The 20,278-nt window shown below is 51.2% G+C and overlaps 1 protein-coding gene across 1 annotated transcript; it reads right to left on the reverse strand.

The window, feature by feature from the left end:
* Positions 1-1,720: 1,720 nt before the first annotated feature.
* LOC136932704 (calcium/calmodulin-dependent protein kinase type II subunit beta-like) lies at positions 1,721-19,893 on the reverse strand. Its single transcript, XM_067227922.1, is given in 16 exon segments — positions 1,721-2,779; positions 2,920-3,153; positions 3,449-3,543; positions 3,717-3,792; positions 4,312-4,494; positions 4,761-4,821; positions 4,823-4,902; positions 5,802-5,891; positions 7,318-7,366; positions 8,329-8,373; positions 10,383-10,451; positions 13,339-13,376; positions 17,474-17,566; positions 18,922-18,964; positions 19,437-19,520; positions 19,778-19,893. Coding segments are annotated over 15 exon segments (1,305 nt in total). The 5' UTR covers positions 19,844-19,893; the 3' UTR covers positions 1,721-2,779; position 2,920.
* Between the last annotated feature and the right edge of the window lie 385 nt (positions 19,894-20,278).

Consider the following 20,278-nt stretch of genomic DNA (forward strand, 5'->3'; position numbering starts at 1 on the left):
GGGCTTGGGCTAATGTGTCAGAGGCGCTCCTGAAGTTTTCAACCATAAAATAAAACCAGTCTGCATTGACAACACTGAGCCCAGATAGAAAAGCATGCTATTGAATCATCATTACATAAATATCATCTTCCTTCTTGTCATTATAGCAATCCGTGTAACAATCATTTTCATCAAATCATCTTGAGACCACAATAGTTGTATGCACTTAAAAAGCGGAGAAAATAGATAGAGAAAAGTTTAGTACATCAGCATTCCGTAGAAAATGAAAAAACAAAACAAATACCAAAAACTAGTGTCCCATCGACTGTCATGCAAAGAAAAGGCCAGCTAAATAGCGGGTTGTCGTTTGTGATACTGAACGCTCCCTCTTGTTAAACACGTGTGTCTTCTCATAATGCTTTCCAGGGCTAGTAAACACACCTTGAAGAAACAGAAAGAGTAGCATCTTTATACGTGCTTCTTCTTGTGGAGGGAGGTTCACATGTGTGGTCAGAACTGTAACTCATCAGCGTCTCCTGATGACCTCTGACCTCCATACGGGATCAGGAAGTGACCAGGCCGGCCAATGAGAAAGAGGGAGTGTTCTGGGTGTGAGGAAAGCCCACTTATCCCCGAGCTCATCCAAGATGAACCCCCATCCTGGACAGAAGGGTTGGAGTGACACCAAGACACACGGACACAGTCTGAGGGAAACTAGGATGCACACCTACAGAACGTTTAAAAGGATAGTCCACAGACAACACAAACGTCATATTGTTAGTTTGAGTTTGGCAGGAGAGCTCCTGATAGGTCCTCTTCATCTTGAAGGGACAGTGTTTGCACACGTGCAGGAGCAGTACGTTGCGGAGAAAACCAAGAGAAAACTTAAGAAAAGCACAATCAAATGTCTGATCAAAGAAATAAATAATCACAATAAATATGAACCTGAGGACTAACCAAACCAGCTGACCGTCTGCCTGCCCAATGAGAAGGCTTCACTTCAATAGCCTCTCTCAGAATCGTATAATCAGCCAATAGCGACAAGACCCCCATGAAGGCAGCCAATGACTAAAGGGCTGTGAGCAAGTCTAAAACATCTGTCCCTCCTTCCTGACTCAGGCACAGACATGATGATAAAACAAGATACCACTCCATTATAACACAAGTCAAAAAGGAAGATATGAAACGTGTGAAACAAAGACCAGAACTACAGGAGGAGTCAGTGCTGGGGTAAAGACAGAGGGCTCTACGTCCCCTGAAATCAAACCTTCTCCCCTAACTTCCCTCTCTCCCACGTCTCACAGATAACCCCACACAGAAGCCATGGGGGTTCCCTTCACACACACACACACACACACACACACATACACACACACTGCTTTCAAAATGTCAGACCTAAGGCGCATATCATTGCTCTAAAATGAGCAACAGCAACCAGAACACTGAGACAAAAGCGAGTTAAAAAGTGAACACACACAGGGGTGTGCCATGAGCTCACAAAATCCACCTGTTAGAATAGCCCTCATCTCTCCAGACAAACTAACTCTACTACAAAGATGACTCTGCACTTCCTCCAACCACTAGGGGCGCTGCAGAGCAGAGTACATTTATAAACACCAGCTCAACACCAGAGCAAGAGGGTCTTACTGTCCTCAGATGGGGTTTGAGTCAACACAAAAAAGGCAAAATACAAAATAAATAAACCAAGAATAAAGTAGCTTAAAGATAAATACAGCCAGTATACTGTTAATGTTTATGATCTTTCAAACAGTTAAATAATGATTTGACAGTGGAAGACACCAAACCAAGCTCCCTGGCCTATTCACATTCTCAAACAGGAAACCTCAATCTACCTCCTCAATATCCCTGGACAAACACACATCATTGTCTTGTGTTTACAACGTCACACACACACACACACACTCTTACTCACACATTTACAGACACCTAGTCAAACAGACATCCCTTCCCCATTGAATAATTTTTACTTAAACATGAGCTTAGGCATACTATAGTATACAAGAAGCAAATACAAAACTGCCAATAGCATATATATTGTTTCACTTAATAGCCACAATAAAAAACAGCCACTGTGAATACCGGAAAAATCATGCGTCCTTAAAAAGAGAAAAAAACGAAACAATGTTCTTCAACTCTAGAAACCATCAAGGATTCCGAATGATACAAAGTACATATACAGTTGCAAATAATAATAAGATGAATAATATAGATATTTGTGTTAATAATAATAATAATATTCCTTAATAATACTAATCGATTTCACCTAAAACTTTACATACTGTATGTTCTGTGCGGTGTTAACACGACACAGGTTTGGATTCAGGAGAGGATGAGGAGGGGTCAGAGAGGGGAGTGTGGAAGAACCAGGGGTACACTGGAACCTCGACACCCCCCCCCCCCCCCCTAAAAAACCCTGACAGCACAGCAGAATACTGGGTCATGTTCTGGGATCGGTCAGTGGGGTTAGTGAGGGAGAGGGAGGAAGAGGAGAGGGGGTGTTGTCGTGGATTGGGGTGTTTGGGTGCAGTGGTGCAGGCGACAGACAGGGGGCGATAGTTGTAGAAGAAGAGACGTGTGTGTGTGTGCTAGGAGGGAAGCCTGGGAGGGAGGGTGTGGGGGCACTGGGCACTGAACCACAACAACCCCAGACTAGCTTTCTAATCCCCTCCTTCGTCTCTCCCTCTCCATCTTTCTCCTTCTTCTTCTTCTTCTTCTCTCTCTTCCTCCTTCTCTCTGCGGCACAGTACTCTGGCCAGGCGAGGCCTCCGCCATGCTCCCCCTGGAAGACACAAGAAAGAAGGTCATCACAGATGTTTCAGTTCCATTACAGAATGTCATGTGACCACCAGACTATCTTTCTAATCCTCCTTGCTCTCTCTCTCTCCTCCTCCCTCCTCCCCCCCCCCCCCCTCTACCCACCTCACTGCAGAGGGGCTGCGGGCGCTCCAGAGCAGTGGAAGTGCACGTTCTGCCACTTGCTCTCCCGGCGGTGCCAGACGCGCGTCTCCTCGGACTGGCTGGAGCGCGGCCGGCCCTGGGCGTCCACACACTGGGTGAGGCGGATGTAGGCGATGCAGGCGGCGTCCTCGCCGATCAGGTGGACGTGGGGGTTGAGGATGGTGGTGTGGATGGGCTTGCTGTTCTTAGCCAGGACTGAGATGGGAGGGAGGGAGGAAGAGAAGAGAGACAGAGAGAGAAGAGAGACAGGGAAAGAAGAGAGTCAGGGAGAGAAGAGAGACAGGGAGAGAAGAGAGACAGGGAGAGAAGAGAGACAGGGAGAGAAGAGAGACAGGGAGAGAAGAGAGACAGGGAGAGAAGAGAGACAGGGAGAGAAGAGAGACAGGGAGAGAAGAGAGACAGGGAGAGAAGAGAAGGAGACAGATGGAGATATGATTCTGCTGTTGATAATCAGCTATCATCCTGCCTGATTCGTTCTGCGGACTCTTACAGTTCTCAAAGTAGAAGCGGTGGAAGTCCATGCCCTCTACCAGGTTGCCCAGAGCCTCTGGCTCAAACGAGGTCAGACCAGGATCACAGATCTTCCTGCAGGGAGAGATGAACACACAAGCGCACACACACACACAATAATTATAATCACTAAAGTGCTATCCAAACATATAATGAACAAGTATAATATGTATGGAAGGAGGATGTATGGAGGAAACACACACACACACATTAGAATCCATGTAAACAGAAGAAGCTTCTGGACTTACGCGTAAGCTTCGAAGTCTCCGTTGTTGATGGCCTCAATCAGCTGCTCAGTGATCTTGATGATCTCCTGTTTACGCGCTGGGAAAGGAGCACAGTGACTCACTTTAACCAGGTGTGTGTGTGTGTGTGTGCTGAGTGTCTCTTGAACCAGGTGTGTGTGTTGAGCTTGTTAACGAGTGTTGGGGCATATTTAGGAACATTCCCCCACACTGACAGGTGCATCCTGTACACACAGTAACACACACTGTCAAGTGCTGGTTGGGCAATGGAAGTGCACAGCACACTCAGCATGCTAGTCGTGTTACACACACACTCACGACACACACACACACACACACACATATAAATACACACACAGGAGTTAAAGAAAACCACTAACAACACAATCATAAGCTCTCTGCTTCTGTTCAACACCATCTAACTCCAATCTATCTATCCATCGATCACCTTGTCTTTGCTCCAGGCAGTCTGTGACACACACACACACACACACTGACACACAGTCCTGCTAGGCCAATCTCCCAGTGTCCCCTGACTAGGTTAGCACACAGGGTGTTAGGGGCAGGGGCGGGGCGGGGTCATGCAGTGTGTACTCACTCTGTGAGGAGAGGGAGGGGCTCGGGGGGGTCCGAGGAGGGGGGGGGGACAGGGGGGGAGGGGAGGAGGTGGGGTGTGTCGGTGGGGGGGTGGGCCTGGAGACCACGGGGGCGGCCTCTGTCTCTGGTGCTGGGGGGGGGGGCGCCCGACGCACGCTGCTCACCAGGTCTGTGAGACGAGACACTGGACCCCCCCAGAAGGATGGAGAGATGGAGGGGTGGAGAGATGGAGGGGTGGAGAGATGGAGGGATGGAGAGAAGGTGGGATGGAAAGATGGAAAGATGGAGAGACGAAAGAAAGTAGAAGGGCATGGGGCAGATTGCAGACAGGGAGAGGAGGGTGAGAAAAAAAAAGAAATCATTGAAAGAGTAGCAGACATGCCGATGAAGGAAGTAAGGATTGCTGAGTGTGTCAGAGTGGGGGGGGGGGGCATGGGCGGGGCTACTTACTCTGCATGGGGAAGGCAGGGGTGTGTGGGGGGGAAGAGGCGGACAGTGCAGCAGGAGGGGGGGGTACTGGCTCCACCCTCCCCGTCCGACACAGGCCCAGACCCCCGGCGCACACAACCCAGCAGGTCAGAGAACTTGGTGGCTGGGGGGGTCCACATGGAGGGGGGAGACAGGTGAGGGAGAGAGGTACGGAGGGAGACAGAGAGGAGGGGGGGGTGAAGGATGAGAGGAGGGGTGTAAGCAGAAGTAGAGATCCGACCAGCCCGGGTCGGGTTGAGAGGACACACTGGGTGTGCTGGTCCAGCCCAACAACCCTGGCTCCTGCCCAAGAACAGCTGTCCAGCTGGCTGACCCTTAAACCCCCTCCACCCTAGTCTATTACCATAAAAACAATTATTTTATGGACGTCTGTACACACACAATATGGTATAATGTTAGTTTGTGCATCCACATCTTAACAATGACTATGGGTTAGTGGTTGTAAGTGGTTGTCACTAACCGTAACCGCTATAAATGATTTGCAATGTACATTTGTATTCATTTAGCAGGCGCTTTTATGCAAAGCGACGTACAAATACTGCACATCCTCTATTCTTCATTCATAAATCTGTCCTGTAGCTCTCCAGATGGACCACAGGCTCATAGAGAGGGAACTAAGTGGTCAAGACCAGAACTAGTTCAGTCGTATTGACTTGGGCTGTGGTGCTGTTGCTGCTGTTCTTCCTTCGTCCACAGGGGAGAGTTAGTGAGCAGGTATTACAGTAACACAGTGTGGGCAGATCAGAGGGGAGCAGGATGAAAGGAGAGAAAGGATTGTGTACGCTTGTATGTGTGTGTAGATGTGTATGTGTGTGTGTGTGTGTATATGTGTGTGTGTGTGTGTATGTATGTATGAGTATCCGTTTATCATATGCACCTTCCTGCCACAGTATATTCCTTGTTCGTGTGAACTTACATGGCAAATAAAACAAATTCGGATTCGGATGAGTGTGTGTGTGTGTGTGTGCGTGTCACACAGCGCTGGGGGACATGCACACTTACAGTAGACAGCAGGGGAGGGGCCCTGCGCCGTGTCTGGTAGGGAGCTGATGCTGGACTGGGTCTTAACCGAGCCGCTGTCTAAACTCTTCCCTGACCACACACACACACAGACACCCAGCCGTCGCATGTGGGTGCGGGGTGGACGGGCGGAGGGGAGAAGAAGAAGAGGATGAGGATGGAGGAGGCGGAGGATTGGACAGGAACATTGAAGGCGAGGGAGGGTTAAGAGAACGCCGGTTCTGATTGGACGAGCACGCCACTAAGCAATCTGAAGGTCTCTCCACTACAGGAATGGAGAGACGGTCAGAACGCTATTTAGAAACGAGGATTATGGAGAAGAGGATGATGATGATGATGATGAGGAGGAGGAGGAGGATAGTGGTGGCGAAGATGGTGATGATGGTGATGATGATGATTGATAGTGTTGATACTAAACATGAGGAGAGGTCTAGCTCTCTGCTGTGCTGGAGGGTTAGGGTTAGAGCCATCTCCCTCACTCTCTCCTGTGGAACGCAGCCTGAACCCCGTTCAAGCCCTGGCTCCCAAACCCAGCCCTGCCACAAACACAACTCTTTGTCACAGATAAATATAACCATCAGATGCTCCACTAAAGCTCAACACAGGACAGGTGCTGCATCTACAGCTGTCTCACAAACATACACACCCACGCACACACAAATGCCCCAGCAGATACATATACCCAGCCCTTAGCCAATCCATAACCAACCAGGATTTGCTGTAACTAAAACAATCACAAACAATCACAAACTTCCCAAAGTTCTCACCTGGACCTTGTTGTTTATGAAGCAGTGTCGAAGCGAATGAGGTACAGAGGCTAACCCCTCCTGCTGCTATCGCTAGCTGCTCTACAGAGACAGTCTACAGACTGGCTAACTCCTCTTGCTGCTATTGCTAGCTGCTCTACAGAGACAGTCTACAGACTGGCTAACTCCTCTTGCTGCTATTTCTAGCTGCTCTACAGAGACTGTCTACAGACTGGCTAACTCCCCTTGCTACTATAGCTAGCTGCTGTAGACAGAGTCTCCAGAGTGGCTAACCTTCCCTGCTGTCCAGAGCCTGCACCCCCTCCTTACACAAGCCCCACACTCGACCACAGCTCTGTTTCCTGTCAGCAGTTAAAAATACACCCCAAAGGTGCCCTTGCTGTGCTTCTGGGGGGTAAAGGGGCATGGGGGGGGGGGGGGGGCGATTGGAAAGGTACAACACAATACACTAGAGCCTCTACATAGCAGGGAGGGGTTGTGTGTGTGTGTGTGTGTGTGTGTGTAGGGGGGTGCGGGGAAAGTAGAGTACAGCTTTTACTTTGGGGGGAGGGGTGGGGGCAAGGGTGGGGGCAGACACACACACGTAGGCAGTGTCTATGGAGAGGTGGGGGGGTCTTAGTTCTCTGTAGCAGAACAGTAAAACACTGAGTTCGCAAACCGTTCCGGGGACTCACTGCACCCAGTAGAATGTAGACGTGTGTGTTTGTGCGTGTGTGTGTGGTTGTCCTCACCTTTCACGTCCTCATCCTCCACAGTGGTGTTGCTGCTGTCTGAGGACTCCTGGAGGACAGAGAAACACAGTCAGACAGGAGGACGCACACTTACACACACACACACGCACGGAAGCATAAGCACACGCACACACGTTCACACACTTCCGCACAAATTCACACCCACATACGTGTAAGCACACGAATACACACACACACACACTTGCACACACACACACATGCAAGCAAACACACACACCTGCACACACACAAGCATTGTAATGTAAGAGCACACACTTGTAAGAACAACCAAAACACAAGCAGAGTTGAACATCTTGGACTCTGTTCTCCCAGCCGGAATATCAGATCTACGTGTCCATAGCCTTGTCTACGTTAGGGTATATACAGTAGAGCTGTCTGTACAGATCCACACACAGACTATTTAGCGCAGATACAGATACAAATAACTTCACTAAGTACAGACATCTATATAGACAACCTTACTTAGTACATATACATATACCCAGTACAGATATCTTTACAACCAGTGTTACTAAGTACACAGACAGTACAGAGATCATTACCAAGTACACACATCTCTACAGAGGGCCTACGGCACATCTATGTCGATGGTTCCAGTGAAACTACAGCTGGGTCAACGCTGTCTTTAGACCTTCCACAATACATGTCATGTCTCACCCACTTCAGTGTGTGTGTGTGTGTGTGTGTGTGTGTGTGTGTGTGTGTGTGTGTGTGTGTCGTATACGCGCATTACAATTTCCCTTATCCTGATAAAAGACGATTTCGGACCAAACAACCTGAACAAAGAGACAGATCTTTGACCAAATATTTGACCAAATCAAAACTCACAGATGGTACAGACGACCCATGCACCATCCTGAACATCCTGACACACACACACACACACACTCTACACGGGCCGAGGGAGCCCACGGACATGAGGCAGATGAGGCAGAGGATGACAGGGAGGACGGGATGACAGCAGGGGGAGGGCGGGAGAGGGGGCTGTACCTTAGTCCCATCCACTGGATTATGGATTACAGTGGTCTGAGGCTCCTACAGAGAAAAGAGAGAGGTGTGGAGAGATGGAGAGAGATGAGGAGAGAGGGGGAAGGAAAGACAGGTGAAAAGAGAGAGAAAGAGACGTAGGGAAATATGAAGATAGGGAGAAAATGGAAGGAAAAAAGAGATGGATGGAGGGCGGGCGGGGAGGAGGAGGAGGAGGAGGGGGGAAAGGGAGAGAAAGATGAACGGATGAACAGATGCAGCCGGGAAACAGGGTAAAACGGGGGTTTTCGAGGGGGCGGTGAGAGAAGGAAGGAAGGTTCTAAGTGAGGAGGGCAGAGGAGGAGGAGGAGAGAGATGGAAAGTTCTAGTGCAGGAGAACAGAGGAAGGAAGATTCTAGAGGCGGAGAGATGTGGACTCTCCACAACTGACGGGGTGACGAGCTGAGGACTGTCATTATAAATCATTTCAGACGATGTGCACTCACACTCACACACACACACACTGAACACTACACACACTGACACTCAGACTGAGAACTGAACACACACCCACTACACGCACACAAAAACCGTCACACAGAGGAACAGATAGCAAGTACACTTCCAAACACACAAACTCACGTGCACACAAACCATTTGACAGAAATCATCAATCTGAATTTTCACATTCTGTTACATGGTCAAGGGGAACCCATCACAGAGTCTGTTTAACAGCAGCACTCACTGATCCACAAATAGATATGCGCACCACAGGAATGGCAAAACACACACACACACACACACATGCACGCATGACACCTGCCCATGACCAATCATCAGCCGGCTGTCTTTCGCATGATGATGACATTGTTGTCATGACAACAGTCAACAGTTGCCTTGGGCAACAGGCAGCGGCAGCAGCTTGGGAGATGGGGGGGGGGGGGGGGGGGTTAGGAACCACTGCATGGAGAGAGACACTTTTGAGCGTCACTCCTCACCTCACGTGTTCACTAAAGGACTTTACAGAGAGCTACCCCCTGCCACTCTGCTCTTCTGGTTTCTCATTGAGTACAAATGATCTACACACACACACACACATTTTAGTTAACAACTAAAGTCAAAAAGAAGTACTAGTCTATGAAACCAGATGTATGGGACCAGTGTATGGTAAATGTTCCTCAACGGAAGAATTTGGAGTCAACTAGCAGAGCAGTAATCAGGATCCATAGCAACAGCTTGGAGGTTTCACCCTCCCACTCTCATCGAGGCAAGGGAAAAGTATCTCCTACACCAGGACCACACACACACACACTACACACACACACACACACACACACAGATGCACACACACACACACACAGATGCACACACACGCACACACAGATGCACACACGCACAAATGTGCAGTGTGCAGTGTGCACATCAATTCTCGTAGACACACACCGGTGTGCAACGGGCACGCACGCACACACACACGCGTCCCTACCCTCCTACAGCTAAAGGGCAACTGTGAGGTCTCGTATAAACATGCTGATATATGGCTGCATCTGCTACAGTGGTGGTGTGTACACCGAATGCCTGGCATTGTTGTCCTCTCAGGCTCACGTTTCTGAGCGGCCTGTTCTAGTCTGGAACCCTGCTGTTCCTGCTATTGTCCACCAGAGGGCAACACCCACTCACAGACAGACAGACAGACAGACAGACAGACAGATAGACACACAGACAGACACACACACACACAGACAGACAGATAGACACACAGACAGACACACACACAGATCCTCTCTCCACCTGAGTGTCTGTAGACACATATAACATCCAGAACACACAATATCAAGTTCCGTAACAGCAAACCCTCCTCTTCACGCCACCCGCCCTTGCAGGTTCCTCCCCAGGACCACGCTGAGAGAGGCGCGGAACCACAACACACCCAGAGGACCATCACAGAACCCTCACAGAACCCTCACAGAACCCACGACTGACACGGGAGGAGGGAGGAGGTGGGGGTGGGGGGCTGAGAAACAGAGGGAAGTACAGACGGAGGCTGGGAGGAAGGGGGGGGGTTAGAAGGTAAATACCAGAGCAGGAGAAGGGGTGTTTCCTTTGGGGCTGGTGACTATGCTGTTTTTCGTGCTGTTTGCCAGGGGCTGTGCAAGGGGGAGACACAACACAGTGTTAATACAGCAAACATTATGCGTGTGTGTGTGTGTGTGCGCGAGAAAGTGTGAGCGTGTCGATGTATGCTTGAATGTGTGAGAGAGGGTGTGGTTGCCCGCTTGAGTGTGTCTGTGAGAGAGAGGATATTTGTGTGAGGGTGATGGTGTGTGTGTGAGACAGGGGGTGTGTGCGCTCTCTTGAGTGTGTGTGTGAGAGGGTGTGTGTACTGTTTGGGTGAGAAGGTGTGTGTTAAGGTGAGAGGGTGTGCGGGTGTGTTCATGCGACACTTGTTTGGTGAAATGAATGGGCGGGTGAATATCTGACATCATCAGGCATGTGACATCATCATTTGTCAACCTTTACACCAATCAGATTTGTCAATTTGACCACGAGGAATTAAATTTAGAATGACATGTACAAAGACACCGGTCATGTGCAGTAAATAGGATAGGAGTCAATTCACGTCCATCTGTAGGGTGGGATCATATTTAAACGTAATCCCCTCGCTTCTGTGGTGTATTCAGGGTATATCCAGCTTGTGGGAGTCTGAAGGAACCGGGTTTGTTAACACCCCTCACACTCCTACAGTACAAAAGGGCATGACCTTTAACCTTAAACCCTGTCTGCTCGGGTGACATGGCGCTGGGTCTTTAGCACATAACAAGAACCAGTTTGGCGAGAGGTCAAAGGGTGAACCATGATGTCAGAGAGACAGGTCCCGGGTTAAACAGTGTCAAGATTAAGCAGCCGGTTAACGTGAGAGGCAGGAAGTGGAATAGAGGAGTGGAGAAAGAGAGAGAGACAACAACAACAAAAAGAAGAGAGAGAAACCAAGAGCGCACACACAAGACAAGAAGCAAACAACATCACGTGGTTTCACCATGAGACACCTTTTCATGTCACACATGAAAACACACACCTACACACACACGCGCGCTCAATCGCTCAAGTGAACCACCAGACGAGAATGACTAGTATCCGTACAACAGCCTCAGTCCCTCCCTGTCCCCAGGGGACGCCAGAGTGCCAAAGTGAGCCTCACAGAGCCAACGGGGGCTCGTCCAGACGACGGATGGACCCCCCCGACAGCAGCCTGGGGCGGACAGACACGCTGCATGTCCCAAAAAGCTGATCGGATGAAACGCTGACCGGTGCTGACCACTCAGAATACAGGTATTTACCGTGCCCAATCAGCTGCCGAGCTGCACGCTGTCACAGCACACGCACCGTGAAAGGAACCAATCGTAGATGCTCAGAGCGGGAGCCACACCACTGAGATGGACTCCTTAGAAATACCTTCATTTAGTTCAACGTGAACCGATGGAAACATGGTGGAGAGGAGGACGAGAGGGGAGCAGAATAGAGAAGAGAGTGGAGGAGAGGAGAGGATGAGAGGGAAAGAGAGGAAGGGAGAGGAAGGGTAGAGGAGAGGGTGAAGGAGAGGATGAGAGGGGAGGAGAGGAGGATGAAGGTGGGGAGAGGCAGAGAGGGGAGGAGGGAGCAGGAACCGAAGGGACAGCAGAGGAGGCTGAATGAGAAGGAGGGGCGGAGGGAGGTAAGGAGGTGAAGAGAGGAGGAGTGTAAACGGCGTGCTCACCATGTACTGGACGGAGGAGCTGGACTTGCGTTTCTGCTCCAGGTGATGGAAGAGAAGGAGAGGACCAATGACAACAGATGAATGGATGACGTGACAGGTGTTGTGAACTGAGAATGTTGGGTACAAGGCACCGGGAAGAAGAACAGTCTAACACAGCCCTGCTTTCACCAAAGAAGAAGACAGACCTGTTTGGTATAACACTGGCTTCACCAAAGAAGAAGAGAGCATTTCAGAAGGCCCCACATGGAAAGACTATTTCTATGGGCCCTCTCAAAGGAGAGATAGGAGTGGAGGATGTGCAAGCAGACGAACAGGAAACAGCTTTCATGAGATAGGAACAACAGGAACAGGAAGTAGCCATCCTCAGAGAGGAAGTCATCACTGGAGTCTAAAGCCCAGAGTCAGGATCCAGACCAGACCCAGACTGTCTACAGCAGGTGTTCAAGCTAGACTGGTGAGTGCCAGGTGCTGGTCTGCATGACTGAAGCAGAGAGAGAGGCGGGCCAGAAGGAACGCAGCCAATGAGGCGACCAGGAAGATGACAGGAGATGGAGAGATGAGAGGGCGGGGGAAGGGAGGAGGAGGGGGTGGGCGTATGGGGGGGGGTCAGGAAACAAATGAAAAATCGTTCAAAAAAGGGTTTGAGCCAGTGTGCGGGGAGCCTGTTGCTAGGCGATGAGAGTGGCGCAGGGGAAGTGTGCGTCTATTTCGGTCGACTGAGTTTCTCGGGTTCAGACTCATGGCTATTCTCGGAGTCCAAGTCACTTTCCCTGCTCGCCAGATCTTGCAGCACAGGCTAACGCACGCACACACCCGCGCACGCTCATTTACACACACATTCCAGACACACTCTTTCGCCCCCCCCCCCCCCCCCTCCTCCTCCTCCTCCCCTCATGTAAGCGCGCGCACGCCCACGCTTTACACACTCGGGCTCTCGCCATCTGACGGCCAAACGCATCGCGCTGTCTGTGGGATGAGCGGCCGGGATGGTTGAGAAGCAGGGAGGACCAATGCCTCCAATGCCTCTCTCTCTCTTTAATACACACACACACTTTACAGAAGACAAGACAGACCTGATAACTAAACAAGAGACCCGTATGCGGGAAACAGCAAGCTCAGCGAGAAGGACAGAGAGGAGAAAGGAAACAGAAAGAAGCAGCCGGAAGGCTGAGGAAGGGGAGAGAGAGAGAGGGAGAGAGGGAGAGAGAGAGAGAGAGAGAGAGAGAGAGGAGGAGAGAGGAGGCGTGGAGGAGGGAAGGCGAAACCGGGGGAAACCTTACCTTGACGTCCGCCTTCTTGTTCAGCAAGCTCTTGGCTGCTGTTGGGGGAGACAGGGGGAGAGAGAGCAAGGGGTCAGAGGTCAGGTGGGCATGGGAAGGGGGGGTCAATCAGACTACTCCAGACCGGCAGCTATAAGAGCTGGGGGGTCTCGGTCCGATTCAATGGGGGCCTGTCTCCTGGACCAATCCCTGAGAGCGTGGGAGGGGCTGACAGGTGAGCGGGTCACATGGTTAGGAGCTGCACCCAGTGGAGTTTCCTGACTGGACACATACTGGCAGCCGACCCACCCAGCACTCCCACTCCCACACCGTCACCCGTTCCAACGGTTGTCGTGGCACGTTGTATGGATGGAGCGGGGAGGAGTTGGGGAGAGCTGGGCGAGAAGGAGGAAGGAAAGAGAGGGGGGATGGGGGGTTTGGAGAGGAGGGGGGAGAAGAGGAGAGGAGGGGGAGCGGGGGGAGAGAAAGGGGTAGCCATCTTCACTGATACTGTGGATTAGTAGCCTGATGACTGTAATACCCATAATCCCTAGCAGCTGGGGAGACCGGAGCATCCTTCCTGTCTCACACCAGCACAGATGCAGTGTGGCACGAGTGTGTGTACGGCACTGATGTACACACATACACACAGAGAGAATCACACACACACTTATACAGACAGAATCACGCGCGCACACACACACACAAGTATACAGATAGAATCACACACACACATATACAGACAGAATCACACACACACACCAAAAGACAGATCTTATCACACACAGTCGTTAAAAGCGATCAACACACAAACATATTTCTCCTGAGTGGGTCTTTGACCTCATGCTAACCTGCAGTCTCTCAGAAAATTATTTGATTACAGTAAAGGGGGTCTGATCAACACATAAGATTAGTAGAGGCAGATTCTAATGAAAAAGAACCGCTAATGAACTCCCCCCCCCCTGTACTGGTCTCCTCACAGTCCCCCCAGTACCCCCACCTCCTCTCCCCCCTGGTCTCTCTGCTGTTCTCCTCCGCCTCCACCCTCCAGAGGGATGATTGAAGGATGGAGTGTGATTCAGTCCACTCACATCCAATCACTTCACGAGGAGAAACAGCGTTATGTAAAACACTAGTTGGGGTGTTCTGGTCTTTTCTCTCGGTTTCTCTCTGCTCTCTCTTCTCTCCAACTCCCTATGCTCTCTCTCTCTCTCTCTCTCTCTCTCTCTCTCTCTCTCTCTCTGCTCACATGCAATGAATAGCTGCTTCGCTTCCATTAGATGTTTCATCAGAGACTGATTTCTGGAGAAACTGAGAGACACTAATGTCCCACAAGGGCTGGTAACCAGAGTATGTTTTAGGTCAGGAGAGGAGAGATGAGGAGAAATGAGGAGAGGAGAGAAGAGGAGAGCAGAGGAGAAGAGAGAGGGAAGGACAGGTGAGGTGAGGCGAGGCGTGGACCGGGGAGAAAAGAGCAGAGGGGAGGTGAGGAGAGATGAGGAGAGCCAGAAGATTCTCTGCCGGAGAAAACAAGGTATTTTCCTCTCCCCGGACATCTTGGAAAAGAGACATGAGAGGAGGAGAGACGCAGGGAGGGAGGAAAGAGGCCAGGAGTGGAAGAGAGAGACAAAGGTCGCATCATAACGCAGCGACTGGAACGATCCTCTTCCCCCCTGTGCTGTGCCCTCCCCCCCTATTCGTCTTCCCTGTAAGCTCACGCAGAGCTTCCTTCTCCCTGTGTGTCCCTGGGAGAGATGTGCTCATTCAGCAGTTGGCTCGGCGTCTGAGCCCGCTCCTGTTACCCGGGGACGGCCAGAATGACAGGAATGTTTATCTGTAACACGCGGGGCCTGACTCACAACCCTCCCTACTGTTTCCGAGGAGGAGAAACAGGGGTCACAACCCTGCCAAATTCACAAGCTCTCCCTTGATCGGGCGCGTAGGAGCTGAGAAGAGGAGGAGGAGAAAGAGGGGGATGAGAGGACAGGGAAGGAGAAGAGAGAGAATGGGGGGGGGGGGGGGGGGGGGTGATGAAAATACAAAGACATCCTCCTTCTAAAACATTTTTGACACCAGAGCCCAGCATTCACTACCACCCAGACCGCTCTGCAAGAGAGTCGTTGCAAGACGGATGGTTAGTAGATGGATAACAGGAAGTAAACATTCCCATCAGGAAGTAGGGGGCAACTAGGAGGTGCGGTGGCTTCCCCCTCCAACCGGGAAAGGTCAAAGGTTGAGGATGTTTAACACCCAGGGAGGAAGCAAAAGGCTCCTTACCTTGTTACAAATGACACATGAAGCGAGAAGAGAGAGAGAGAGACAGAGAAAGAGACAGAGAAAAGAAAGGAAGAAGAGTCAAACTGGTTAGAGCCTATAAAAAAAAGTCATTATACACTCTGGTGCAGGTTAGGCCCTCTGGTACCAAGGCCTGTGAGAGGGGGGGAACGCTGGGGGGCTGCAGGTGAGAACAGCCTCCAAGTCCCTGGAAGTGGACTTCAGTCACGCAGATGGAACATTGGACGTATCAGTCTGTCATTTTCTTGTGGCAGAAAACAGAGACAATACTTTGTTGGAGGATTATGGGAGTTGGCTGGGGAAATAACAGAGCACTAAAATCCTATCAAATTCTTTGGGGTTTTTTTACAACATTTTTCATTGCGGTTTTAGGACTGTAACTGCTCTCTTATGAAAGCAGAACATCATGATGTTATCATTGATCCTCCCTGTATTAGATCGTTACGACACCAGAAAGAGGCTCTCGGCTCCAAAACTTCACGGAACGCATCCTTTCAAATCATGTTTTATCACTGTTTTGCGACCCAAAAAACGACAGAAGAAATGTTCCACGATGTCTCTGGGGTCGGAACTTGGCTGAATAGCAGTAAATATGGCCGCATTTGCACAGGCTCTTTGCAGATGAGGATCCCATTGGAGAGATGCCACCAAGCTGATACGTAGAGACCGCTCCGAATTAATATTTTACGAGTATGCCGGAGGACTAAGGAGAAAGCAAGAAGACTTGGGAAGACTCAGGAAGTCTCCGGAAGACTCGGGGTAAGATAAGGTAAGTTAATATATAGTTTATTGGGCCGCAGGGAAACTTGTTTTTGGCTCCAAGCAGGGGTGAGTGTAAAGCTTCAACATGGACAGATAGTCACATCAAGTTTTTTCAATACCGTTTTTGGGAAGAACGGTCTTTCTCCTCAACTGTTTTTTTCTTCAAGGATAAACAATATGAAAGCTGCCTATGCTTCATAATACTATCTGGAGCCATCTTCAACATGTGACATTATCAGTGTCACCATACTGCGAATAATAATAACACGATTTCTATTTGTATTTATTTTTATAACACAATTAATTGATGAAGCACATTCGAAAATACCCAAAGCAGTATGTAGTTAGTGACCTGTTAGTGTACCAGGTCAAACTGGCAACATTAGAGGCTTCTTATAACAACATCAGTTCCAAAGGGCTTCCTCTGCACTACGACAAGACATCGCATGTTAAACCTTGCTTCATCTCAGACAAAGCTAAACATGCATCGTATCCCCCCCCCCCCCCGGGTTAGAGCACATGCACCAGTCCAGTGCCCCATGCAGCATTCACAGACAGCGCGCGGGCAGTTCCATCCTTCAATCTAAAGGGGTGAACTTTCCAGTGTCGTTCTTAGACAGAGAAAAACAGATAGAGGAGCAGAGAAGGGGAGAGACTGGGATGGAGGGAGGGAGGGGGGGGGGGGGGGAGATAAGTGACAAGAAAGTAAGAGAGGGAAGGTGGAGGGGAAAGAGAGAGATGAGGGGTGACAGACAGACCGACAGAGAGACAGAGAGAGGGGAACAGGGTTAGGCTGTTCAGTAGGTCACACTGGACCACATGCTCCTGTGCTGTGAGGGGAGGAGAGACGGATGAGGCGGGGGGGGGGGGGGGGGGGGGTCAGTGGCACAGCGGCGATGGACACTGCGGCAGCCCTATCGGGAATAAAGAGAGAAAGGCCAGGCCGGCCAATGAGGCCTCGCGATGGAGCCGGGAGGGTGAGTTTCAGGCGCGGAGGGGGCATGCTCTTAGCTCCCATGCTGCTCCGCGTGGAGGGATGGAGGGGAGGGGCGGGGGAGGAGGAGGAGAGAGAGGGGGGGGGGAGGGTGTGCCAGGCTACCTTGTTCCACCAGCCCCGCAGTGGTGCCCGCTGCCGCAGCAACGGCTGCCGCGGCCGCGGTGACAGAAGCCGGAGCGGTGGTCTGACGACCCACTGATAGGTCCGGCACAGTCACATGACGCATGACGTGGGGAGGATGGATGGAGTGGAAGGAAGGAAGGAAGGAAGGAAGGAAGGAAGGAAGGAAGGAAGGAAGGAAGGAAGGAAGGAAGGAAGGAAGGAAGGAAGGAGGAAAGAAGGAAGGAAAGAGGAAGGAGACATGGGTGAGGAAGGGAAGAGGGGGCGGGGGGAAGAGGAGGAAGAAAGGAGGAAGGGGGTGAGATGGAGGAGGAAGGTGGAAGGGAGGTAGGGGGGGGGGGAGAGAGAGGAAAGAAAAAGGGAAGGAGAGAGAGAGAATGGGGGAGGTAGGATGGGGGACAAGGTGAGAGGGAGAGGAAGCGGGAGAGAGAGAGAGGAGGAGAGAGAAGGAAGGAGGGAGAGGAAGAAACAAGACCAGATTCAGTAGTGTAAAAAGAAGAGGGATTAATGACACACACATCCACAACATCTCATCCTGGGCGAGTCTCCCCCCACATCAGTAGAACACATTCCACGGTTCCACGAGACTGGAACTCTCTGGAACTAGGTCCTGCTACAGGAAACAATACTGACAGACAGCCTTGTGTTGATTGTATTTACAGAGGGAATATCTCCAGCCTGTTCTCTCCCACTCTCTCTCTCCCCCCCCCCCCCCTCTCTCTCTCTCTCTCTCTCTCTCTCTCTTTGTGCACTCTCTCTGCCTACCTCTTTAAAACCCTTCTTCCTCTGTTTCTCATCCTTTGTTTCACCTCTTTCCCTCCCCCTCAACCTCGTCTCTTCCACTTCCCCCTGTTCTCCACCCTCTCTCATCCCTTCATCTCATCCCTTCATCTCTCTCCCTCCCCCTTTCCTGGCTGTGAGTCATCACTGATCATAGACGCCATTTCTGGAGAGGTGACGTGGCTGGCAGACACACCTGTGTGTGTGTGTGTGTTTGTGTATGTGTGTGTGTGTGTGTGTGACTGAAAGGCGTGGGAGGGTTGAGTGGTTGTTCACCTCAGATCATCTCAGCCTGACGTTATGACCAGCATGACTCATGTCCGCTCGGGCACAAATATCCCAGACAGACACACACACACCCTTACACACACACACACCCTTACACACACACACACCCTTACACACGCACACACTTCACATACAGATGATCTACAGATAAGCTTTACTGTGTTCTAGAAGTGTCTGCTTGAGATGCATGCTATAGGACTTTCACAGCAGTGGGCATTACTGCTGCACCTGGAGTCCAGCAGTGTTACAACCTTCAACCGACATGTTGGTCACCCTGTAAAGTAACCAGGACAGGACCAGCTGACCAGGCTTACTATAAGGAGCTGTGTGTGTGTGTGTGAGTGTGTGTGTGCGTCACTCACCAGAGAAGTTCCGTGACACCAGCATGGTGGTAAGTATGGCCCCCTGAAACAGCAGGTGATTGAATCGTCATCACAGCGATATGGAACTACGGAACAGGCACGCGCATTCACGAGCAACACCTACACGCACGCATCCACCCGCTCACACAGATACGCCCACCCGCTCCCACAGACACACCCACCCGCTCACACAGACACGCCCACCCGCTCCCACAGACACGCCCACCCGCTCACACAGACACGCCCACCCGCTCACAGACACGCCCACCCGCGCACACAGACACGCCCACCCGCTCCCACAGACACGCCCACCCGCTCACACAGACACGCCCACCCGCTCCCACAGACACGCCCACCCGCTCACACAGACACGCCCACCCGCTCCCACAGACACGCCCACCCGCTCCCACAGACACGCCCACCCGCTCACACAGACACGCCCACCCGCTCACACAGACACGCCCACCCGCTCCACACAGACACGCCCACCGTGACCCCCGCCCGCCGCGCCTCACCTTGAGTTTCCTCCTGGCGTTGAACTTCTTCAGACACTCCACCGTCTCCTGTCTGTGCATCATAGACGCCACTGTGGAGCGTTGCTGGGGGAGAAGAGAGAGAGAGAGAGAGAGAGAGAGAGAGAGAGAGAGAGAGAGAGAGAGAGAGAGAGAGAGAGGGAAGACAAAAGAGTGGATCAGAACCAGATTGGTACAGTATGTGTGTGTGTGTCTGTTTGGGCGCACCTGTATGTCAGTGTACGTGACTGTGTGTGTGTGTGTGTGTGTGTGTGTGTGTGTGTGGGTGTGTGTGTGTGGGTGTGTGAGTGTGTGTGTGTGTGTGTGTGTGTGAGTGTACTTACGCAGACCCAGGGGTGCTTGAGGGCCTCCTGGGAGGTGATCCTCTTGGCAGGGTTGATGGTCAGCATCTGGTTGATCAAGTTCTTGGCTTCGGAGTCACCGTGTCCCACTCTGGAGAGGGGAACTGACACACAGCACACAGCGCTTTACTGGACCCCCAAACACTGACACACAGCGCTTTACTGGACCCCCCAAACACTGACACACAGCACACAGCACTTTACTGGACCCCCAAACACTGACACACAGCACACAGCACTTTACTGGACCCCCAAACACTGACACACAGCGCACAGCGCTTTACTGGACCCCCCAAACACTGACACACAGCACACAGCACTTTACTGGACCCCAAACACTGACACACAGCGCTTTACTGGACCCCCCAAACACTGACACACAGCACACAGCGCTTTACTGGACCCCCAAACACTGACACACAGCACACAGCACTTTACTGGACCCCCAAACACTGACACACAGCACACAGCGCTTTACTGGAC

The sequence above is a fragment of the Osmerus mordax genome, chromosome 24 (assembly GCF_038355195.1).
Source record: "Osmerus mordax isolate fOsmMor3 chromosome 24, fOsmMor3.pri, whole genome shotgun sequence".
Taxonomy (NCBI): Eukaryota; Metazoa; Chordata; class Actinopteri; order Osmeriformes; family Osmeridae; genus Osmerus; species Osmerus mordax.